Source organism: Gasterosteus aculeatus, chromosome 7 (genome assembly GCF_964276395.1).
Source record: "Gasterosteus aculeatus chromosome 7, fGasAcu3.hap1.1, whole genome shotgun sequence".
In the NCBI taxonomy this organism is placed as follows: domain Eukaryota; kingdom Metazoa; phylum Chordata; class Actinopteri; order Perciformes; family Gasterosteidae; genus Gasterosteus; species Gasterosteus aculeatus.
In genome coordinates this window covers 22,337,683-22,362,929 of record NC_135694.1, presented here as the reverse complement: position 1 = coordinate 22,362,929, position 25,247 = coordinate 22,337,683, and the positions used below count along the sequence as shown (strand labels likewise).

Genomic DNA, 25,247 nt, shown 5'->3' with positions numbered 1-25,247 from the left:
AGGAGAGAGAAGGGCAGCGAAAGTAGGACCTGGAACGGTTGTTTGATATTGATAGAATTGAGGAGCCATTTCTCACCTGCACATGATCTCATGTGTCAGCAGCACTCTGCACATCTCTGGATTCTTGTCCTGGCCTTCATAAATAATCGCCTGTTGGGAGAGAAAAAGAAAGCTCAGCGTGAGCTCGGAGTCAGCGAAACTAGACAAACACAGAGCTCCAACCCAGCAAGTCGTTGCTCTGAGGCCAGTAGTCGGCTAATCGGCCGCTTTCGTCTTGGACGACTGAGATTTCAATATGTTATTATTACTAAAATTATTATTATTATTCATTTTGTTATTCTTTTTTATGCTGACTTACTTATTTCCAAGAAATTCACACTCACTTAAGATTCACAGATTAAAATCAACTAATCAATTAGTTTACCAAAGTGTTAGTCGGCTAAAAAAATGATTTGGTGGAGGTCAGCCTCTACTGTGGGTGTTTTTCATCATAGCAGACTAAGCATTGAGCTGTGTGACGAAAATAAGTAGATTCAGAACATGTTGTACGACTCAAAATGTCCTCTTTATAAATAATAATGGAGCTCTATAAAACAGGAAGTTAAGCTATTTTGTGCCTTATTGGCTAAATGGAGCATTCCAGTTAGGATAAATTAATTTGGGGCTTTGGTATTTTCTTTAACAACCACATCCTTTAACTTCTTATCATATCGAGAGTAACTTCAAATAATACTTTTCATAATCCAGCTGTATATTCAAAGAGCATTGGCCAGTCTCTGCTCCTCAAAAGTCATCCAGCTGTGGCTCCTGTTATACAATCTCCCCGCTCCTTGTGTAAAGCTCAGAATAAAGCGAAAGCACAAGTCACACACCGCTGAGCCATCTATCAATCAATACACACGCCCCGTCTGTCTTTGGTCTATTCCAGTCTGTTTGAACCGTCGTTCCAAACTCCGGCATGTCTCACCGAGTGACAAACTCATTTTTCTCAGGGAGCGGTGAAGAACTTCCACCGTCCTCTCTGATAGTTTCAGACGACCTGCCGCCATCCATCGAAAAACCAGTTTGAGTTTTAAATGAGGGTCATTTAAATAAGTGAAAGCTTTGACAAACTCGTGCTGACGATCTGTGATCATTCTACATTTTATTCTACATCATTTAACTAGCATCACTTCTTCGACTCGCTCTGGTCCGACGTGTAAGTCCTTTTTAAATAAATAGTTTTTTCTAAAAATGTGTTAAATATGTGATTGAGATTTACATTCACACACACTCTCATTGGAGATTTTAAATATCTATAATCTTGACATTTCATTTTAAATGATTAAACCGTGTAAAGTTTGTTTACATATGAACAACGTATGAAAAGCTTTTTTTGTGCTTCAAGTCAAAGAGTCTTTAAGAGACATAAAATCAGACTTGGACCGTTCCACCAGGGGCCCAGGGCGAGCATGTTTTACATGGGGCCCCAGAATGAGCCGAGGTAGAGACTGAGCCGCTCATTTAAAGAAAATACAACCCAACATGGTCCTCAGAAACCAGCTTGGAGCAACAACAGTGGCTGTGCAGTGTGAGGGACCTATTGCAATATTGTTCTGGCCTGAAGCGCTTCATCCTAGCAGTGGTAGCCGCCTCATGGACTCTCTGTTTTTCTGCAATTGGAGCCCGAATTTGTCTCAGGGCCCGGGGCCCCTATCAGTTACAATTTCCCATGCAGGTGCATCTATTCCAGCTGCACAAATCCCTTCAGGAGAATTATCCACGCATGAATGTTGAGCCTGAAGGGCTCCTCGTGGTCCAAGACTGCAGGACTGTGCCGTCGATGCAGGCATGAGTCTGTTTGATTTCAAGGGGCCAGTTCTCCTAAAAAAGCTGTAGTTCATTATGCTCGAGAACAAAATAACCTGTTATCCGTTCTGAGAACTGATTTCAACAGAAGCAAAGAACCTCCTGTTAACGCACCCGCTGTTTCTTTAATCCCTCTCCATCAAAAATTGAACGTTACTGTTCCTATTTGATTACGGCTCAATGAAAGCAAATCTGAGCGTGTGAACTGAAAAGATTGAACAGAGAGAATCTGAGGAATAAGTGTACTTTACAAGACGCATTTATGTCCATGATTAGACCTGCTCATTGTGCCATGGGACAGGAGTGGGCCAGGCAGCTTCCTCTGGACAAACATGCATCAATGCCAACTCGACCTCTGTCGCCTCCTTTCTCTTATGCACTTTTGCTCTTTTGTTCTGCCTCTCTCTCGCTCTCACACAGACACACACGGACACACACACATTTATCTTTATGGACAGAATCGGGTCTGATATAACTGAACTTTCCTTTAAAATCACAGAAGATAAATCACTGTATATACTGTGTGTTTTTTTGTTATTCTCTCACCTCTGCAAGAGACATTGTCTGTAAAACCAAATTAAATTAAATGAGCTCCTTTAATGGACTTCTTACATTGCCCCTATTTTCTTTTTCCCAGTTGACCAAATCTTTTGCAAGATAAAGGAAAACAAGCAAAAGCTTCCTATTCTGTGTCAAATCTTGTAGAATTACGGACGGATCTTGTCTGCGACAACGCTGCTTATGTAACAGCGAGAGACTAAGTGAGCAGGTCACTTCTTCATTGTGCAGATAAACGCCATTCATGGTGGTCAATTCTTTTCCAGCTGATTCGTCTCCCTCTCTTGCCAAAGCTGGATCAAAATCTAACAACCTTTGCATTTGGTTCGACCCCGTTTGGTAAAAACTTTGTGTCACCTGGTCCGTCCTGCTTTGCCAACCTGAGACGTCTGCAGCTCCGATGGGGAGGAAAACTCCGCGGAACACTTTAAGGATAATATTGAATCCACCAGGCTTTTGTAAACCTGCGTTACATCTTCCTCCAATAACTTCCCCCTACCATCCCAGCCCATGTTCGTCTTCATCGGGCTGTCACCTCGCTCGCTCTGCTGCTACCCTTTCATCTGCTTTTTCCTCCTCTGCCTCCTCGCTCGCTCGCTCTCTCTCTCTCTGCCTCACCGGGCCTTTTCACACAGCATCTCCGCCGCTCTCTCCTCCACCTTTGAAGCAGCGTGACACGTGCGGCGTGTAAACAAGGAGCCGTTAAGCAGGGGAACACACTTCCTCCCGCGTTAGTGTCAGGTCGACTAGCGAGCGAGTGATCCGGCGGGGGCTGCGGCGACAGGCGCTTTATTCTCCGGGACGGAGTCGAGATCGACTAGGCTCTCGGCTCGCTCTCTCTGTTTCTGAAAGACTAGGAGGCGCTCTCCTCCTCCGTTTAACACAATCAGCGCTCCGCGCTGGCTCGATCACACACACACAGGGAGACAGACAGAAATAGCAGAATAACAAAAATAAGTGGCAAACGTTGAGTTGCGATGTAATGGATGAGTCAAAGTGAAATACAGAGAGTCAAAGACTACTATTGCCCCGGTTTGCGATCTCCCATCGGAGGTTTCTCATTGATTGGTCTTCATTAACACGTGAAATGTGTTCCTGAGGTTCACAGTTGATACAACTCTGACATTTTTTGCTGCAACCAAACATCAGACTAGGAAGACTCCCCGGCCCGTTCCTTACGACGGGACTTTTAGAAACTATAACTACAAATGTCATTGGGATTTGTAGCAGGTTTGTCCCCCCGCCCAAAATAAACCTGGGATCCATTGTGAATACCATAATGGTTTGGTTGTTGGTTAAGAAGAATCCAATTGGCAGTGGAATTTGTGTGGAACTATACCCTTATTTTGTTTTAGAAGTGTATTTAAAAGTAAAGTAAGATAGACTCCAGTGTGTGTGTGTGTGTGTGCGTGCGTGCGTGCGTGCGTGCGTGTGTGTGTGTGTGTGTGTGTGTGTGTGTGTGTGTGTGTGTTTGGGTAGAGAGACAGTGGCAATGACATCACTGACCAACTAAGGGAACCACACGGCTGTTTTGGTTTGACCACCTGTTAATGTTCCATTCCTCTACCGCCGGGGCTCACACACATACGCAGACACACACACACATTTGCTTTACTGCTCCATGTGCAGTTCTGTCTCGGTGCCTGAGCGCGTCCACACAGTAGATACGGCACTAAATACCGAAGCTATTTCGTCTCTTACTCATATATAAAAACATAGACACACACAGACCCACACAGACACACGCGCACAGACGCGCAGCGCTGCAGCACACACCTGCCTACATCAGCGTCTTTCCAAAAAATGACTTTTCTTTTGCAAGATTTCAAAATCTCTTTATGTAGGCAAAAAAAGGGAAATGAAATCAGCAGTTTGATCTTTCAGACAAAGACGAGCACGGTGTATTTGTATGCGTTTCAGAGGTCAAACTCCCCTCTTTGGTCTGTGTGTGTGTGTGTGCGTGTCTGTGTGTGTCTGTGTGCGCGTGTATAGCTGGCTGTCACCCCAGCGAGCTGAAGCTTAACATTGTTATTAGGGAACAGTGTGGTCCCTACGACCTGCCAGACACACACACAAAGACACACAACGACACGGATACGGACACAATGTGAGACTGAACATCTCTTTACAATCAAACAACGCAAAGATCCAGTAGATCCAGTAGATCCAGAGGATCCAGTGAGCCGTGCATAGCAGGGAGGCTTCTTCTTTAATTCTGAAGACACTTATTGACATGAAGCTAATCCAACCTAAACCCTCCCGGTCTTTGTCCGAAGAGGAGGACCAGTCAAGGTCTAAAAAATGTCCTCAATCTCAGGTTTAAAACTGAAATCGGTTCTGATAAATAAATATGTGCGCGCACACACACACAACATCACAAATCATTGAGAAGAAACACTTAAGCTGTCCTCTCTCTCTCTCTCTCTCTCTCATATAAAGGTGCATACAAACAAAAACATTAACAGAAACCTGGTATCGGATCAGAAAATGTCTGCTACTCAGCGAACCAAATCCCAAACATGCAGTTATATCTTTTCCACTTCGTACTGTGAGCAGCAGAATTACGCCTGTTTCTCAACACCCACTCGCTGCCTCCTCGCTCTAATCACAGCGAGAGAAGTACAGGCAAAGATGCCTGGAGCCATGTCATTTGTGTGTGTGTGTGTGTGTGTGTGTGTGTGTGTGTGTTTCCCCACCCACATACACTGTGGAAGCACCCACCCACAGAATGTCTCACACACACACACAAACACACATTTTTGTGTGTGCGAGTGCAGATAGAGGAGGCGGCGAAGTACAGGAGGATCAATGGAGCAGCTCATTGTGGGAGAGGTAACAGGAGAGGTGACAGACATCGTGAAAGAATGAAAGGGGTGTGTGTGTGTGTGTGTGTGTGTGTGTGTGTGTGTGTGTGTGTGTGTGTGTGTGTGTGTTTGTTAAAATGTTTACCTGTTTGGTCATGGAGTCTATAAGTCGAACATAAAAGTCCTGCTCTGTTCTGATGCCTGTTTGGAGGAGGACAAAAAGTCATTAAAAAAATCAAAAAAGAGAATTTGAACATTCAAAACTGTAAAAATATTGTACGTTAATTTCACAAAAAACAGTGATAGACGCCTGCATTACGCAACAAACCAATTTCTAATTATAATGGTCGCAAAACATAAAAAATTATTCAAATCACTCAACCCTTTTTTTATTACGTTTTCCTAACCTTAGATTTTTTTTTTATTTCATTATTAAGGCCTGAAAAATGAATTAAGGGGAAAAATCATTTTTTCGGTTAAGCTCGACACGCAACCTGACAGCTTTGTATTTTAGGGTTCTAAGTTTTCGAGGACCTGGAGGCGCTCGGCTACATGTGTTTCATCTCACATCGTGAAATAAATGTGTGTTTTTTACTGTAATATGCATCTAGTCAACTTATACTTGAAGCCCTTAAAGGCCTTTGCAGTTTGGACAACGCAAGACACACAACTGTGATTAAATTACCCAGAAGCTGCCATTCAATGGTTCCAGAGATATTCAACATGGGAGCATTTTGACTTCACACGTCCATTTCCACATGCAAATAGAATTTAAAATCAGTAATTCCTTAATCACTAACTAACCCACATGACTCACTCTGCAGGCCTGAATAATGCGGTCAAACAGCCTCTCTTCAAACTCATTTAGGGACACAGGGGACGAAGCCAAAAGACACCCAGCACAGCTGCTTTGACATTGTCTCATTTCTACAGATATTGATCCAATTACACACGTGTGAAATACTACACTGCAAGTTTTCCGAGATGAACAAATCTTTACCGCCTTTTTTTCCATATTGGAAAAAGTCGGCTGCTTCCTGTCTGTATTCTGTGTGTTCCAACATCTAGAGCGGCGATCCATCGGATTTGGTCTGATTTATTGTAACTTTATCAGCGTGTGTGTGTGTGTGCGTGTGTGTGCGTGCGTGTGACTCACCGTTACTGTAAAGAAGCTGCAGCCGGTAATGGATCCCGTTATTGGTCTTCTCCCCGCTCGTCTCCTTGGTACACAAAGGGCATTCAAAATAAGAAATAAAAAGCACATCTCTGAAGATGAAAGTCCATGAAGCGCACTAAGTTACTGATTTATTTACATCGGGCACGCGCTGAATAACCGCGTGATTTATGTTCGCAGCGGGCAGCTCCGTCATTTCCCCACGTGTTCCTTGTGGGGTTATTGTGCCTTTTTAATTCCTCTGTAAATACCGGTTTGGTTAGGAGGGCAAATAAATCTGCCACTGGAATCTCCAACTGTATTTCAGGTCATTTAAACGGTGTCATAATCGATGATTTATATAGATGGTTGTATAAAGTATATACGTTGTTGTTCATCCAGCTAAAGTAAAATGAAATCAAATGTCGAGGTCGTTTTCCTTTTTGTCAAACATCCCGAGTTTTTCAGTTATGTGTGTAGCATATATAGTGTGTCCAATTTTATCTAAAATTTTACAAATAATAATTAAAATAATTAAATACATTGTATCGAAACCAAATAATGTATTTATTGCAGCCTAAATGCGTAATTGTGACGTTTAATATGTACATCGATAATATCAAACAAACACTATGAAATGTTTCGGCCTTTAGGAAATCCAGTTAAAGAATCTCAAATCCTGAATACTAAAAAAAAAAAAAAAAATCAGAACACGGTTCCTCCACCGACCTTCTCTTTCTCGATGAAGCCCAAGAAGTTGGTCCTCTCGATCTCCACCGGCTGACCCTGCCGGTCGTACAGAGCCAGGACGAAGTGGAAGAAGTTGGATTTGCGCAGGTTTGAGGGCGGCTGCTTCTCAAAGTGCGCCCGGGCCAGACCCACTCCGCTGCGGACACACATGAGCGGATGAGTCGCTGCTTGGATGCTGGAAAGTTCTGACTTTCTATTGGTTAAGTAAAAAATGATTATGCGAGCAGGGAATAAATCGTTTAAATGGTTTTATATAAGGAAAGCCTATTAAAGGGGGAAGAAAAAACAAAATCCATGTTTTTTTCTGATAATATTAGAAACTTTGTGTTTTTAACCTGAGACAGGAGGTCTTGATTTACCCACCTTCCATGACTCTGTTGGCAAAATAGAGAATCGTGGTCTTCTTGAATAAAACCATGAGCATGTCTAGAAAAGAGTGAAGATGGAAAGTTTTTCTCAACATAAACCCCGAGCATTGATCTAGAATTATTTATCCGCCCCTCAGCCAATATGGACAGAAAAGACACACGTTGCACGAGCATAAGAATCTGTAGCAGGAACCAACATGCCACTAACTGTTGTTTTAAAAGTATATCAACCGCATTAATAATCCTAATTTTCCAAATGAATCCTAGAAACAGTTTAATCCAAATATCGACAACAGCTCCCATCAGCACAACCTCGTGTCCTGCACGGGGAGGGGTGGTGAAGGAGAGGGGGGGGGGGGGGGGGGGGGCTGCATGGCCCTCAATCACGTTGTCTCGGTTTTAGGATGGAAGGTTGGCGGGCTGGTCTCCTCCACCCCCAAAGAGGAGCTCACCTTTGGGCGGCCGTGTTGGCGTCCAGCACGCCGCCCCCTTGCATCCAGCTCCGGACGGTGTTCATGCCTCCCAGCGGCTCCTCCTTCAGGCTGCTGCCGCTTCGCTGGATGCTCTCCTGGATCCCAAACATGAACAAGCCGGCGTGTCTCGCTCCTGGTCTCCCTCTCTCCCTCTCACCCCCGGCCGGCTGCGCACTTGTTCTGCCGCAGATGTTCTGCGCTCCGACTCTAAAGGGGAGCAACGTGGTTGCGCTCTTTGCTGCCGCGCGCGCTTCGCCAGAAGTGAGCGATTAATTCCCGTGATTCTTCTCCTCGTGAGAAAGTGGGCTCCAAAAAATAAAATAAAAAATGTCCCAACCCAACGACGTGTGTAAATCACCGCAGGACGCGGACGGGACCGAGGTGTGTCCAAAAAAAAGTGACTCCCGGCGCGCTTTGCGTTCCACGGTTCAAGCTGTCAAGAGAGACACGAGAGATCAACACCCGATAGATGTCATCGCGGTGGGACTTTTCTTTCTTCCTCCTCTCTCTTTTCTGGGGGTGGGGGGGTGGGGCACTTTGTTTTGTGTCGTTCTCCCTCTGCCCGGCGGTCCGGGGCGCGTCGGGCTCTGTGGTGTCCGGTGCAGCGCGGCTCGCTGCGGATGACTCGCTCCCTCTCTGAGCAAACCGCTTTGTGACTCTTCTTCCCAAAGGACTCTCTCTGAGAACCGAACACGGGCTTCTCCGGGAGGGGAGGGAGGAAGGGAGGGAGGTGGAGTGGGGGGGGGGGGGGGGGGGGGGGGGGGGGTACAGGACAGGAGGGGAGGGGATGGGGGAGAGGAGAGGAGACGCCCCCCCGACAAAGGCGAGGGCTGGAGTCAGGTCCGCCCAATGCAGCGGCCACGGAGCTCCTCTCCTCCTCCTCCTCCCCTCCTCTCTCTCCTCCTTAGCCGGTAACGGGATTTTTCTCTCTCTTTTCTGTAAATGTGGAGATTAATTCTCGCGTGCACCAACAACACTTCCATCGACCGAAAGTTGATTCATGCCCGTGCAGAGCAGTCGGCTGCACGATGCTGAATAAAGCATTGCTCAGTGGCGCTTCGGCAGGGTCGACACTTTTTTGTGAATGAAAAAAAAAAGATGACTTCATGTCGTGGAAATATTAAAGATAAGGTTAAAAAAAGTCCGTATTTGATTGAGGACATGGGAAATATCCTTTTTCTCATAAATTTGATTCATAAAGCATAGAATAAATTGATATTAAATCGCCATTCTGAGCGGCAATGTGCGCTTTACTGCGAATTAAAACCCCTTTTGGATCGCGTATCCAGCAGTCAGTATTTAACTCATTGCCGCTGCAGACAGTTGATATACGTTTGATATGAAACCTCAGGCGTCACTTTCAGATCAAAGTTCTAGCACAAGGCTCAATCGTTAAATGCATATTTCGTCGTGTCCCCGCTCCTCATTCTCTCCCCGGGCCGGATCATCGCAGGCTGGCGCCGAAAGACTCGCTAACAAAAGTGACAATAACAATAATTAGCTCAAAATAACAATGAACATAATTGAGTATAATTGCTACCAGATTTCCCCCGCTTTGTATCTCCCTCCAGCACCATCTGCTATTTGAAACGACATTTTCCACGTCGCCTGAGAGGGAATCCAAGCAAACTACAAATATTAATAGATAATCCAGTGAAGTCTTTCAATGAAATAATGCTACAGCGTATTGATCCGTCTAGGTGCAAAAGGTCAAAACACTTTGGTATTATGCAGCTGGCTGTGCACATGATTGGCAGGGCGCGCTGGCGCAGTTCCAGGGTTTAATTCCCAAAGGTTATTGAAAAACGCTCTTGACCTTGATTATGGAGAATAAGAGTCTTTTATGCTCCAGTTTCCTGCTTTAAGCGCAGGAACATTATGTGTGTCAACGGAGGAGTGTTAAGAGAGTGTGGAGCTCGGATCGATGGGAGTGGGCTGAAAGTATTTGTATCAGTTTAAATCAAATAGAATAAATATGAAAGAATAAAGAGTGATCTGTATACGCGTCAGCTCTCATCGGGAGTTAAATGATGTTTCAAACGCAACGCTTCGTGAAAATAAAACCATTCAACGTGAGGATGACTCAAAAACACCCAAACCGTCAGGAAAGGAGATTATCGATTTATTCATTTAAAGTGCCATCAGGTCAGAGTGAACACAGACACACTACTACAAGAACAGCGACAACATTACAGATGAAATAGAAACACGATAGAAAAGTTCGACAAACTCAGTGTTGCACACGAGTGCCCGCAGTCTTCGACGTGTGTGTGTGTGTGTCTGTCTGTCTCACACCGGTTGACTTCTGTATCGCTTCCCACTCAGGTCTAAAAACGACGCAACAGCGCCACCACGTGTGTGACGCGTCTTACTGCACGCGGAACAAACACGATCAAGTAAACTATCCTGACTAAACTATTGATATTGTCATTTTTACTAAAATCACCATGTATTTTCTTTAGACGGTTTTATAAAAGTGCTGCTTAAACTCTGCTAATGATACGTATACTGATTACATCACGTCTAAAACAAGTGCTTCTGCGTCGCATGTTGCAGCAGTCGCATAAAACATTGGGAATCCAAATGAAACAAAGGCTCGATCCAGAGTGGATGGTTCATTTTTATTTCTGACATTCGATTTTTGTAAAATAACCAAGGCAATGCCAAGCATAGAAACCCTCCGTGGAGTTTGAACAGAATACGACTGGCATCCAGAGTTTCACTGAGCAGGTCCTTCATGTGAATGTCTGGCGGGCATCTCAGTCAGCGGAGCCCTAAACACGACCAACTGTCATTAGTTAGTCAGAGGCAACACGACGCAGAGGCAACATGACAACATGATGCACAACCCGTGCATTTCAAAAAGAAATCTGCAGTCGGATAGCTCTTTGGCAGCTATAGATTCTTTGTCAACATTTTCTTACAGTTTGTGTTATGCGGTAAATTTACCAAAGTATCTTGATGAAATGAGTTCATGAAACATCTGGATTTCAGATGAGAGATTAACTTCATATTTGCTTTAGGTGTTCCTCCTGGTTTTCAAACATTTAGTTTATATCGACTCTATAACTATACAAGTAAGTCAATCAAATGCAAATGTAACGCATCACGAGTGTAGACGGATGGCAAATGTTCCGCTTTGGTACGCTCACAACGGAGCTGCTGGAGAAACACAATGTTTGCTCGGCGTCAATGCGTTTGTTCGGCACAATGAACAAATTGGCAAAACAAACATGAAGCCAGTTTCACATCTGAAATCTTAGAAATGCAAATAATGAGGGTCCAAGATGGAAATTCCTTGTTTGAAAATATGCACGGTGTGTTTTAAATGAGAGATGCGTCACAGGTCGTAGCCAGGAGAGACGGCAACCGCTGGAATGAACCGCTGCCAGGCTTCCGTGTCAGCGATTTACCGACGTACGACACAATAAAAGGTCACACACAGATGCCAACGACGGCTCTGATCATTTCGTCGTGCGGGAGATGGTTCCGCTCGGCGCAGTTCAAATGCCGCACGGTGAAAGCTCGAGTGTGTGTGAGGACGTTTAAATCTTTGTACCCATTTCAAGTGCTTTGTTTTACAACAAAGTTGAGAAAGAAATGGCGATGAGAAGAAAATGACAAGAAGAACCAAAAAGAATACAGAAAATCCTTATGTTCTCCCTTCAGAGGAACATGTGCAAAATACATCATACTCTACATTTCATACTTCGAAAAAAAAAGAAAAAAGAAATGAAACTCAGTTGAGCAGCGTTGGCCAGGTTGGATCCTACATGGATTATGTATTCATTCTCTGCCCTTTGGCCAACGCTTTGCACACGGCAACAGCAAAGTCATTCATAGTAATAAGACCTTTAGTAATAGCGGTTCTAAGTAATACTTTTGCAGGCTAACTGGTGCGTCTCCGGTCGGTCGGCGCCGCGCTGATCCCACTCCCAACAGAGGAGTGATCACACCAGCTGGAGGACGCGTCATGCAGACTGGACAAGCGGTAACACTGGGTCAAAAAGGGACCAGAAAGGCTCTGCTTCTCCCAAAGCTTCCTCCACCAAAGCAAATGTGCACAGGAAGGTGAAGTAACAAACCAGGACATCGAAGTGCACGGAAGCTTTGCAGAAGTCAAGCTCCCTGATCTTATTCATATAGCGACACTTCCCCGGGTTGATTAATACGGAGTGGCGTTTAAGTACACTACACACAGACAGGTTGGGCTGTTTCCTCGTACACAAACACATCAGTGGATATTTGGTTGCTCACAGCCAGAGAGCAGCTTTGGAGCCTCGCTAGTATAAATGACATTGGTGCAAATGAAGCCCCACCCACCCAACAACAAAATGTAGGTGCAAAGATAGTGCACGTTGGGACAAAAACTAAACAAATGACTGCTATGGTAATAGTGGCAGCGTGCAAGCTCGACATATGAGCATGCATCTGGATTCGGCACTCGAGTTTGAACCAACTCCCACACACACACGCACACGCGCACACACGCGCACACACACACGCACACGCACACGCACGCACACACACACACGCACGCACGCACGCACGCACGCGCACGGCTACAAAAGGGTTTGACAGAAATAGTGCGCTAGTACGTGTGAAAAAAAGACAAAAAGCTCTGCCATCAAGTGACTCAATTTGCTGGTAGTAACAGAGTGAAGTGACAGCAGGAGGGCGATGGGCTGCTTTGATGGGATTGGTTTATAAACAGAGCGACGGATGATCGGCTCCTGCCTCCAGCGTCCACAACGCGCGGCTCGGTGGGAGACTCTCCCCGCGCTGAACGTTGCGCCCTCTCCTGTCTCAACGCTCCCTTGTTTGCAGTCCGTCTGTGGGGCGCGGGCTGCCCGATAAAGCATGATGTAAAAATGATCTTAAAAATAGCATCTCTTGAACAGTAATACAAAAGTTTGGCGATGATGTTTTTCTTTTCTTTTTCTTTTGCTGGGACCAGCCTAACAAGTTTGAATGAAATCTTGAAGTATAACAGAGAAAGCCTGACAAATGAAAGGAATTGGTTCTCCCATGTGAACCCTTTGATTTGTTCACACTGCAACACTTAAACAGACCTCGCCGCATGCCCTCTGCTTAGCGCCGGGCTTCAGGTCACGCGACGGCCTGAAGAAACCACACCCTGCTAATGCTCTGTGTGTATTCACTAATACCGCACAGAACTACCGCCATCTTTATCAAAAGCTATAAGAACTCTGCAGACTCTGTCATGTGTAGCCCGCGAAGGCTCTCTAAACCGCTGAACCCATTCCTCATTAGATGTTGGCACATACAGGACTACAGTCGAAATGCAAATACTACTAAGTGACGCTGCCCAAACAAGGCGCGATGGGAGCAGCCGTCCCATGAAAGGAGCCCAAGCAGGATCTGAGAGATGTCACCGTTGGTCTCATGTCAATGTCCAAGCTAACTGGGACTTTGTACTTCGGTTTCTTCCAGGATTCAACATTTTGTGGACCTTTCAAATAAATTCGCTGTTACCCTCTTTTTGTGTTGAATGGAAAATGAAATCATTGCTGGCATGAAAGTCAAAACATATTTAGGTGAACTAGGAACTAGGTCCAAAGGAGACAATCATCTGTATTTCTGTATGTGGGCTGATGGATATCTGGTGAGATACCGTGTAGATATAGAGGTGTTTAAGAGTTGAATTTCTGACATGGGACAGCCAACCGCTGGAAGTAGAATATAGGATAAATATTAGCAGATAGGGTTGGAATTTCCGGAAACTTTCCATGGGAAGTTAAGCTCGGGAATTTCTGAAATTTAGTTGAGAACAATACTAAGCAAGCTGAGCTCAGCTGAATGAACCCCGAATGCAGCTCGCTGGGAACGGCTTTGTCGTTACCCAGCATACGGAGTACTTGGTAGACTGAAGCTTAATACCAAATTTGTTTACCTTGTGAGTAGAGTGGCCTTAAGAGCCCGGCTGAAGTGTGCATGTGAGGGAGGAATGCTTTCAATTTAAAGTATTCAAACACGTTGAGTTGCTTCCTCAAGGCTTTACTATGCGCCAGAGAACAACTGCCCCCACGCCGTCTTTCCACCCGCAACCTCGAGTTGTAAACCTAAAGGAAACAATCCTCCTCTCACTGCTGTAATAAGTTAATTATTTTGTAACCTGTTAATTCCCATGGAGAGTTTCCACCTTTGAATGTTCCCGGAATTTTGTAACCCTATTATCATGTGGAGACTTTAGATTGTGCGTTTACGTGTCCTTGCACGTATGTTATGTTATGTGTGTTTGCAATGAGGCTCAGAGGCTGCATGGAGGAGGAGGAGACTGTTCCTCAGTGGGAGGGGAGGTGGGATGGTCAAGCTGTGATGATGAACCAGGAGGCGACTCCTTTCTGTCCAGTAAGAAGCCTCGGTTTAATTGAGGGGCGGAGTCAGGTTCATTGGCCGAGGAGGAGGTGGAAGACAAAACAGCGCCCTCTGTGAGTGACTGCTTCAGAGTTTCATTCACTAGCTCCCCATTTGAAGAGGAAGATGGAATCTTGGCCAGCTTCTGGGGGGTGGACTGCACACCGGACGATGAGGCGGTTCCTCCAACCACCCCCTGCTCGGCTGTTCCTTCCTCATTCGCATCATCGGGCTTCTTGCCGGCTGGGGCCTCCTCCGGGCCCGCGGGTGTCTGATTGGCTGCAGGGGCGTCTTGGTTGGTGGTGGGCGAAAGGCTCTTCAGTTGCGAGTGACAGAGGGGGCACGTCTCCTGGACATACAGCCATTTCTTCAGACAGCCAGCGTGGAAGAAGTGACTGCACGGGGTGATCACTGCACTGTTCATGTCCTGCAAGGGATGAGCACAGAAACACAGAGGCTGTGTTGTGAGGCTGCCTTCCACACCCGCTGGTTTCAGAACCACTTCCCTCTCCTTCAACGGCAATCAAATCAAATGGCACCTTAGCCAAGCTAAGCTTAACTCTACTCTTGGCCATGTCTCCCAGAAAAACACAAAGCTGCTCCATACCTGGTAACAGATAGCACAGATGTCGTTGTACTGCTCCAGCTGGGTGTTGCTGGCCGTGGGGAGGCTTTTGATCTTGTTCACAGCATCTCTCCTGAGAAGGAAGCTCTGCCAGCCCAGCTGGGCTCTGAGCCAGACGTTGTAATACGAGTGGACCAGGATGATGGTGCTGCCCATCACACTCCACTCCCCAAAAACCGTCTCCGACACACCATAGCAGACGACACACACCGCCACCTGGCAAGGGACGGAATCCAGAAGTGAGGTGGACATTTGCAGAAGCGATATCGTACGTCAACAATGACACTTTCTCATTTCTGCTCCGTTGTGTAACGCTTTCTGTCGTGCAGCACTCACCAGGAACTCCAGAAATCTGTACGTCCCATTGACACAGTAGATGACTTCATCCATGTTCTCCACCGGAGCCTTACGAAACTCTTCAACCATGAAGAGAATGTAGATGAGCAGAGTGCCGAGAACCTGGGGAGACGTGAAAGAGCATCTTCAATAATCAATCATTGATGATTTGTAATCGTCAGGTAAATCAATTGCATCTACAGCAACTGGATGCACTCTGAAGTGTGTGTGCATGTTATACCTGCAGCGATGTGAGGATGGAGGAGGAGATGATGATGAGTAGCCAGAAGTCCATGTGGAAGAACTGACAGATCATATAGGCCATGTAGGCCGGAAAGATCAGCAGGAACAGACACAGAGACACCGCTCTAAAGTGCTTCCACAAACTCCTGGAGGACAGACGGAGGGGGGAGAAAGAGAGACAAAGAGGAAGGGGTGAGATCAGCGTTTGCAAACATTCAGTCAGAGTACGTCTCTAAAAAAATATTTATTTATTCATTTACTTGTCTCTTGACGCTCCGAGGGCCAGGACTATGGGGTCGGCTATCTCCAGCATGGACTGCAGGATAGAAGCGACGACAATGAAGAGGATGATGGAGAGGAGAAAGGCTCGGTGGATGACCTGGAGCTCAATTAGGCCAGTCTGGACAGCGAGGATCAGCAGCGTGATGCCTTCTGTCATCCCCCTGCACAGATGGACGGGGAGCAAACATGCAGAGTGATTAAAAAGAAACACGCTAACACTCAAGAAACCAACAAACATACACACAAACTCACCTGTGCATGGTGTTGTCGTTCATGAAAGCTCTGTAACCTTGCAGGTAGAACTTGCAGAGTGTGAGAACTCCCAGAGCAATGAAAGAGACGGTGAAAACCAGACCCAAAAGAGAGTATGGCGTACTACAACATTCTGCAATACTGAAGGAGAGAAAAGGGTGGAAAGAATAGTTATAAAACATGGCAATCAAAAGTAACAGACAGAAGCAGAACACCCATTTTATACTATAAGTAGCTCTATAATAATAATAATCTGCTAATAAACAAAAACATAGATATAGAATCTATGAAGCCCTACACACACAGGCTGTGGTCCTACCTAGTGAGGAAGAGGAAAAGGAGCCGCTCTCTCGAGGTAGGCTGGTCTCTGGTGCTGAAGTAAGAGTAGATCTGCAACGCGAACAGCAGGAGCCAGAAACACATGAAGAGTACTGGAAGGACTAGCTGGTTCCAGAGAGAAATACCCAGAGCAAGCAGCCCATACACTTCCACCACCTGGAGGGGGGAGGGGAAGGGGGGGGGGGGGGGCAAGGGTGAGAGACACAATGACGGATAAGAGCATTCATAAGAACAGCAGGGGGACATTAATATGACATGTGAGAGGAAGCTAGGCCCCAGAGCTCGTTCATTACCTGGGCCAGCTCCCTGTAGGCCGTCTTGGCCAAGTTGTACGGTACCAACAAGTTAGATGCCAGGAAGTAGATGACTTCCAGGCCAGTGAAGATCATGGAGAACTTATTGATGAAAACGATGGTCTCCAGTGGGACCAGACACAGTCGGGCCACCAGAGGGAGGAGGTGAGCAGAAAAAAGCCAGATCCTCTTGGTCTGCATCACGCCGGAACACAGCGTACACACCACAAGCTGACCTGAAAAGGGACCAAAGAAGATAAACCTGAAGGAAAACACACAAATACATACACAAACCTCTCGCTACCCTTCTCTCTCTCTGCATCTGTGCATCTCCATCACTGTAACTATGTTATTTTTGCTTCTCAGGCATTCAGTGTGTGGTAGAATCAGCACTAAGTGGAGTCTATTTATAACACAGGAGAGTCCATCTGTGCTCTCTAGTTAAAGGCAACCAGGTTCTATCGTCCCAGGAACACAGCAATATGCTATGAAAACCTCCTGGAGCCAAAGCTACAAAGCTCCAGTAAGAGCTCCGCCTTCCTTAAGCCTAGTTTATGCTTCTGCGTTTTCAGAGCGACGCAGACGCAAGACCCTCTTGCGCGTTCCTTGCGTCGCTTTTCACACCTCCTTGCGTCCTTGCGTGTGTCGAGCCATTTTTCTAGGCTTGCGTCCAAAGCAACGCAAGCAACGCAAGCCTCCCGCAGCGCACCAGGCTGCGATTGGTCCGCTAACTACATCCTTTAGGGAGTCTCACATTTCCGCTTTCATAGCCCGATACCGGCATTATTAAAACGAAGAATGTTTACGAGAGAACGGATCAGATTTAAGAACTTTTGTCGGAAGAAATGCGTAAATATGAGCGCTTATACAAGCCGTCATTGGCGGGTTGTAGAAGCGGGTTGGATTCACGGAGGGAGATCGCCGCAAACGGCGGTTTGCCGGTCGAGAGATGCACAAAGTTGTGGAGGAAAATACGGGACAAATGTGTCCGCGATGAAAAGCAGCAGTGGCGATGCACGGGCAATAAAGTCTATGATAAATAAACAAATAAATAAATAGACGTGACGCTCTAGGTCGTCTTCAACAAAACACGTCACTCCGCCTGTTGTTCTGGCGGTGAATTGCTCTGCAACACACGCAGAACCATGAATTGAAACGAGTGCGTCGACGCAACGACGCAGAAGCATGCGCCGGCCTTTACAGAGTAGACATTTTCTGTCATCTAGACTTGGGTTTAGATTTAGTTGCTTAGTATATTGCAGTAAAACAATAGACAGAAAAGCTGCGTAATCCTTTCCATACTTTGTTAGACATTCCAGATATATGGGCGACAAAGTCGGAGTAAAAAAAATTAAAATAAAATTTTTTTTGTGAGAGCTCAGGCAGGAGTAGCTGAAACATGTCCGCCTGCCTGTGATCGGGTCCGTGCACCATGCAGTTGTGTATACTGTACTAGTATTACTTTATGCGTTCATGTGTGTAATGTTATACCAATGAGTGCAGTGGTGAATCGATTAATGGAGAGAGGTTCCAGGTAGACGGGTCCTTCAAAGCCAGACTCCAGTTCACTGCGGACATAATCCCTGAGAAAGAGGTCAAACGGTTCAATATACAGGGAAATGTGGGACTATTATAAACATAATACACACAGACCACTCACACTAGTTACTGAGGTATCACGTGAGGAAACAATATAGTCCATTGATAACTAAGTTATCAATGGACTACATTGTAATATAGTTTGTTGTGCGCATGTTGCTTGGTGTGTGTATACCTCGAGACCTGGTGACCTGCGAACAGCAGCAGAGCCGTGAGGACATACAAGTAGAGTTTAACCAGGTGCTGACGAGGCAGAGTCAGGAGTACCAGGCTCAGGATGTAACCTGTGACAGACAAATAGAAACAGAATAGAAATCAACTGAAGCAGCAGAAGTCATTCCAAAGACTCTCTGCTAGTCCTTGTGTGCTGTGGTTTTGAGGCAAAAGTGGTACACTTAATCTTGGTGTTGCGGTAGTTTTTTTTATGCAATTGCGGCAAGCTTTTTTCAACTTCTCACTGCTCCTAATAATTGCAGTATGATCAGTCTACTTCTACTTCCGAAATCTATGCCCATAGAACAGCCTCAGTGCATGGTTCCTTTGGTTTTACTGCCCCACTGCCTCTTTTCATTTTGTGCGTCCACCCGCAGGGGCCCTCAGCACTTACTGAGCCCATTGGCTCATAAACCAACTGCAGCAAAGGCGCGGCGGAGAACTCAACACCGCGCTCGTCTGGTTTCTTTTAGCTCGGTCAAATCACAGCCTGAGCGTCAGACTTGTTAGACTGTTACGGTCTTTCAGCGCTTTGGCATCACTGGACACACACGTGCCCAAGTCCCCGTGAGACCTTGTTTGTGTCTTCATGATCGGCTCTGGTGCATTCTGGCTCACAAGGTTTTTCCATGATGTGTGTTCTAGAAAGAAAGATGCTGTGGTCTTTGTTGGAAATCAGTAACATCTGATAAAAACGGCCGTGTCATGATTAACTGCAGCTTAGAAGGACCGACACTAAACTTTTAATTTGGTGGAAGAATACGTCAATCGGTTACGATTTATGTGAGAGTTGCCAGATGAATCCACCTTGAAACGAGGCAGAATTATGGTGAACCAAAAATTGGATTTCCACTACTACAGCTGTGAGATGGAAGCTTTAAAACGAAAGTCTACCTAAAATGTAAGAAGACAAATGGACACTATCACCAACACCCAACACGGTTAAATTTAATTTGTATTAAAAGAAATCCTGGGGGGGGGGGGGGGGGGGGGGGGGTTCACTTCAGCTTGCATTATTATCTCTTTGTGAAGTGCTTGGGGAATTGGTCAACAGGATAACAGTTCATTGTAGATGAAGGTTGGCACTCTCCAGTTATTTTTGTTTTCTTACACTAACTGAATCATTTCCTGCTGTTTAACAGAGCTATGACTGTCCTGAAATCACTATGAAGCAGAGCCACACGGCTGACTGCCTACCGCCACACGTGTGTATTCTGAAAGTGACAGGGCTGGTACAAAGCTGTGTGTGTCTGTGTGACCAACACTGACCTACGTAGTGCAGGTACAGTGCCAGGTATTTGTACTGGAACAGGGGGTTGTTGGACAGGCTGGAACGCTGGATCTTCTGGAAGAAGGAGCTGACGTCCCAGCGGTACAGGACATCCAGCAGCATGATGCTGGGAACACGCAGCCCCACATTGAGCGCCGACTCCACGCGGTCCTTCACTGCCATGGCCTCAGCTTAACCTCTGAACGGCAGGCAGAACTGACCTCTAAGACAGGATGTGAACAGCTGGCGCACTGCAGAGAAGAGGGAGAAGGTACAGGAGTTTGTTGAACAGGATGCACAGGAGATTGGAAGCAGAAACGTTGGATGATATCAGTGTCCCTTGTTCTTTTTGTTAACAAAAGGGATTTTTTTCACATTCAGATTCTAATGTCTAACTACAACCTTCTTTGTAACTTGCATTATTATGCTATTATATTGTTATGTTATCAGCGGCATGAAGTGGTCTGAAAATTATAATAATATTGTTTATTGCAATTCATTTTAATGCAACATATCCCACAACAAAAAGTAGTTAATGTGACAGCCCTAATTGGGAACTTTAAAACATTGGGTGTAAGAAAAGAAACTGTGGTGTTACATTAAATTAATTTGTATTAATGACATTTTTTTTTATATTTCAAAAAGTGAGATTACATACAGTAGAATACACAAAGGCATGTCAGCACAAGCAAATGGCTTATGTGAAGAGCAGCTTCCCCACAACCAGGATTTTTAAGGTCACATGAATCATCAATTCACATCAAACATGCAAAGGAACACGGGTCTGTTTGCTTGCGCACACTAACTAACCGCAAAGAACCTTATATGCTCATTGAACGAGCATCGGTGGACTGAACTCACCATCAGGTGCTGCTGCGTGTCAGGCTGATAAACGTGGCTCACAAAATCTTCTTATTCATTTATGAAGTAGGTTTCCTCATAGCTTCTCACATTGCATACATTTTATATCATATTTTTTTCTTTTTTTTTTAAACACTGGCTGGTAGGTTACTTTCTAATTGGACGTATAACTACATTATCACAAAACTACAACGGTCTTATATATTCATAAATATTACATTTGAGTTTACCTGCTTACTTACGTAGAAGCGACTGTACATTCAGTTCATGCTCTAGATTTATCAGAAATTAAGAATGCCAGCTGCATGTGCTTTCGACGGGTCCAAATCCAGTGTTTCCCTTAACATCATAACAGCCCCCCCCGAAAAAGTGTGGAAATAAAAAACTAAACGTCTTCCCTGTCACAGCAGATCAGCGGTGACGCATGCACACGGTATAAAGCAGTGATGGAAACAAACTGAGTACATTTAGTCAAGTAATACTATACTTTTAAGTACACTTACTTTAAGTCTTTACTTCACTGCAATTATGTAAGATAAGTATGTGAAATACAGTGCGCTGTAAAAAGTCATTTAAACCAAAAGTAGGCAAAAAACAATGAATAAAGCTGGCTCTATTGCAGACAGTCACAACATGCAAATGTTATTGCATCAATCAGCCTTCACTTAAACGGTTGTTTCCTGCCTGCATTTGTATCATCAGTGCGAGGGAGTTAGAACATCTCAATGTCTTTCTCTCCACCCTCATCATCACCATCCTCCTGACTCCGCTCTCCCACTTTCCATTTGGAATGAACGTGATAACATCTAAAAGGATTGCACAGGCGCAAATGTAGAGTAGAGGCGGTGCGGTCACCCGGCGGCCGGACAAAAACTCACGTTAAGGATAAGGGACATGAATAAGTAAGTTAAAATGAATGCCATCCATCGATTTACCGGCATTGTGGGACCCTGATAACGTAACTATAAATTCACCACGATTATAACTAGCGACCGAGAAATGAAGTGGGAGAGAGAGAGAGAGATCACCTGGCAGAACCCGGGCTTATATAACGCGAACATATTACGTTCCCATTGCACTACATTAAATCCATAACCGCCATGGTTGCATTTATTCTAAATGGTTGCGTTCATGCAATAACTCTCTTAACAGAAACGTCCGCACCACAGAGTTCATGGATGAATGAGCGCTGCATCGGTTGATGGATCTCCATGAACTCTAGTAACCCCTGCGACTCGACGGAAGAGAGAGAAAATATCGTAGCTCCGCCGCAGAAGCCTGCAACGCGGCGACCGTACGAAGCGAAGGAGCGGCTTCGGTGCGCCCGATATGTGATGTGTCAAACACAACTAGCTACGGTTGCAACGGCCCCGTGTGCTGCGTGCAGATGACGAGCTGCATCGAGCAGCAGCAGGCACGGCGCCAGCCGAGCGAGCTCACGTAGTCAGCTAACGTTAACTGTTAGCATAGCATCCGTTAGCGATGTCAACAACCGAGCTCACTTCCAACACAGCGGAAAATATAAATCATAGCCGACGCCCTTAGTTCGCCTTTTGACGTTATCACTACGAGCACCAGAGTCTTTATACATTTCGCGTAAAGGCGGAGTTAGAAAGTTTGAAGATTAACGTTAGCACAACTGTAGCTAAGTACAACTGTAATGTTAGCCTAGCTAGCAAGGGGACTGGTAAACGTTAGTTCCTGAGCTAACGTCAGCTATGGCGTCCTGCAAGGGCTAATAAGACAAAAAAGAGAACTTACATTCGAAGATGTTCGCAATGTGTACAACGGTTTTGGGATGCTTTTCGGGTCGGATATCGACCATTTTAACTCGGCGCCGCCCGAGTTAACGGTCCCTCTCGATGGAAGCGCCTCACGCTTAAAGGATGCGGCCGATCCGCTCATCTCGCCTCGCAGCCATTAACCAGAGTTACCGGGGAGGAGGATGTACTGAGCAATGCGCAGTGTAGCTCGTCCCGTTAACTCTTTTGGCCACTTACTGTTGTATAGCAACAGTGGGAAATGAAGCTAGCTGGGCCCCTACGGAAGGCACGTTTACCTTGTGAGCATGTTTTTTATCAAGGGAACGCTGACTTGATTTGTGAATATGACTAGATTTACGATTGAGTTTGGTTAATGGACTTTAATACGGATATGCGAACAGTTATGTTTGATGTGATCCTTTCAGGATAGTCACCTGACATCAGCAAAGTCACCTGACATCAGCAAAAGATGTTCCCCATGAACGTTTTATCCGAGATAGATTAAGATAGACCAGGTAAACAGTGGGAATACACTGATTGGGATCAATCAGAGAAATTTCATTAAAAAGAATACGCAACGTTTTTTTCTTCTTCTTTACCAGATTACATTCAACGATGTTGTAGTCGTTACAAACTACTATCAAACGATTTGATATTAGTCCATTATAACGTGGTCACTATGGTTACAAGGTTTTTTTTTATTCTCCCTACGTCACTACCGGCAGGATTCGGGACACCAGGAGGAGCATCGTGTGCGCCGCTCCATGAATGAAGCTGACCGCCAACTTCCCCGATTCATTCAACTTGCCAGAGGAAATCTCCCCGCGTGGAAACATCCCACGATAGCTCGGTCCTACAGGTAAGGATACCAAAGTCCTGTAGCTCCATCAGCTAATGACGGCTAGTGTCGCGTGTTGCTAGCTGCTGCTAGCCAATCTCATGCTACAAATGTCAACACCAGAGACTGTCGAAGTGACTGCGACGATTAAGGTTGAATTGTTTACCGTTGGGTCTAGAATTCAATTCAATAGATTTTATTTTGTATATGTCAAAATTGCAAATTACAAATTTGCCTCAGAGGGCTTTACAGTGTGTACACACGCGACATCTTCTGTCCCGAAACCCTCACATCGGCACCAACATGACAAACCCTGGGGATGGGGGAGAAAGGGGAAGTAACCTTAGGGAGAACGTCAGAGGAAAATCACTCCCCGGTGATGGACAGACTACAATGTTCATTCGGTACACGTGACATCCATTGTAAAAGATGTACAATACATTCAATTCCTAAAACACAAATGATTCAAATGGTTGAGAGTAGTGAGCCAGGTGTCGGCAGGACCACTGCAGGGAGGCCACCATTAGATAGAACCACCTTCCGCAGAAGCCTGTGGGGAGGGAAATAATCAAAGTCTGTAATGTTGGTTTATGATGACTATAATAGTAATGTGATTCATATTTACAAGGATAGTGATAGCAGCAGGGCCATGACAGGAGGCTGGAACCGGGTCCAGAGCCACAATGAAAAAACACTAATACTCTGTGGAAGACACAAAGTTAGTGATGTGCACTAATGTGGACGGTAATAGTAAGGGGCCTAATAATAGTGTTAGAAGCGGTAGGTGTCAGCAGAGCCATGGTCCAGATATAACCATGATCCATGGAAAACTGCAGGGGGGGGCGGAGAATAAGCCAGCCAAAACAACATATTCCTAACCATCATGTCATGTTTTGATCTTTGTGTTTCTTTGTTAGCTACTTGTCTATGTTTTGCTCACGCTCCAGCCACATTACAGTGACACCTCTCTGTTACTGTTCTCCTCTCTCTGAAAGGTGGAAGCGTGCATGTTGGTTCCTGTAGCTGGAAATCTTACACAATATTGTGCAAATACACCTCCAGCTGCAGCCGTTTGATTGTGTGTGTGTGTGTGTGTGTATGTGTGTGAGAGTGAGTGTGAGGAGCCTGTGTGTAACATGTCCGTGTCAGTGATCATAAAATGGGGAGGTCAGGAGTACTCCATCAGCTCTCTGTCGGAGGAGGACACAGTGATGGACCTGAAACAGTCCATTAAGACCTTGACCGGGGTGCTACCGGAAAGACAGAAACTACTGGGACTCAAGGTCAAAGGTGAGCGGGCATCAGTGGCACATTATGGTGCAGCCAGCGTACACAATGTCATATGGTATCCAAATCATGTGCCTTTGTGTTATTTATTTACTTCAAGTACATTCTTTCTTGAGTGACGCACGCTTCTGATCAAATAAAACTACCCTTACATCTCGTTTGTCTGCATTAATACGCATTCATGATTAGCTGGTGTTTTACAGGTACAAATAAGTGCACTTCTTTTTATTTCTATGTATTTTTCTGTAGCTAAATGAATCTCAGTCCCATCTCCTTGTGTTCTTTCTCCAGGTAAACCTGCAGAGGATGTGGTGAAGCTGGGCGCTTTGAAGCTGAAGCCTAACACTAAGATCATGATGATGGGTACCAGAGAGGAGAGCCTGGTGGGTATTGGGGCACTTCAAATTTATCTGCGACAGGCTGTGAGCAACTTTGCTGGAGTCAACTAGCAATGTGACTGAATGACCGCGGATTTGTAGTTTAAACAATTATGATGAAGGCTTTCTAAAATCACTGACTTGCTTTACTTATCTGTTCAGTTAGTGATTATTCTGCTAGTTACATGTTAAAATATTTGCTTATTGCGTTGAAGGTTTCCCTTTGCTGATTGGTAACTGTTTTGTGCAGGAAGAGGTTTTAGCCCCTCCCCCAGAGAACGATGATGTGGTCAATGATTTTGATATTGAGGAGGAGGTCATTGAAGTGGAGAACAGG

At 45.4% G+C, this 25,247-nt stretch overlaps 3 protein-coding genes across 18 annotated transcripts in view; 1 reads left to right on the top strand and 2 right to left on the bottom strand.

Moving 5' to 3' along the window:
• Window positions 1-8,658, bottom strand: part of LOC120821766 (transcription factor COE1) — a 75,001-nt gene extending 66,343 nt beyond the window's left edge. For 8 of the 16 annotated variants that reach the window (XM_040180751.2, XM_040180749.2, XM_040180752.2 and 5 more), the window contains exons 1-6: window positions 7,934-8,616; window positions 7,477-7,539; window positions 7,093-7,249; window positions 6,367-6,430; window positions 5,356-5,411; window positions 77-150 (exon numbers count right to left, since the gene is read on the bottom strand). In XM_040180751.2, the coding sequence (XP_040036685.1) occupies window positions 77-150; window positions 5,356-5,411; window positions 6,367-6,430; window positions 7,093-7,249; window positions 7,477-7,539; window positions 7,934-8,064 (545 nt within the window). In that variant the 5' untranslated portion in view covers window positions 8,065-8,616. Of the gene's footprint in view, window positions 1-76; window positions 151-5,355; window positions 5,412-6,366; window positions 6,431-7,092; window positions 7,250-7,476; window positions 7,540-7,933 lie in introns of all 16 variants that reach the window. The other 8 variants (XM_078105231.1, XM_040180753.2, XM_040180755.2 and 5 more) reach the window with 1 other exon arrangement.
• A 1,898-nt stretch (window positions 8,659-10,556) lies between these two features.
• LOC120821755 (RING finger protein 145) lies at window positions 10,557-22,721 on the bottom strand. The gene is made up of 12 exons (XM_040180728.2): window positions 22,407-22,721; window positions 19,784-20,035; window positions 18,477-18,585; window positions 18,194-18,285; window positions 16,703-16,938; window positions 16,390-16,565; window positions 16,071-16,211; window positions 15,797-15,979; window positions 15,535-15,682; window positions 15,294-15,416; window positions 14,940-15,173; window positions 10,557-14,759 (listed from the first exon to the last, which is right to left on the bottom strand). The coding sequence occupies exons 2-12, from the start codon at window positions 19,965-19,967 to the stop codon at window positions 14,226-14,228; spliced, it is 2,160 nt and encodes a 719-aa protein (XP_040036662.2). The 5' UTR covers window positions 19,968-20,035; window positions 22,407-22,721; the 3' UTR covers window positions 10,557-14,225.
• A 412-nt stretch (window positions 22,722-23,133) lies between these two features.
• Window positions 23,134-25,247, top strand: part of ublcp1 (ubiquitin-like domain containing CTD phosphatase 1) — a gene marked incomplete in the record, with an annotated part of 4,488 nt that continues 2,374 nt past the window's right edge. The window contains 3 exon segments of the mRNA XM_078105226.1: window positions 23,134-24,536; window positions 24,825-24,916; window positions 25,161-25,246. Of these exon segments, the coding sequence (XP_077961352.1) occupies window positions 24,383-24,536; window positions 24,825-24,916; window positions 25,161-25,246 (332 nt within the window).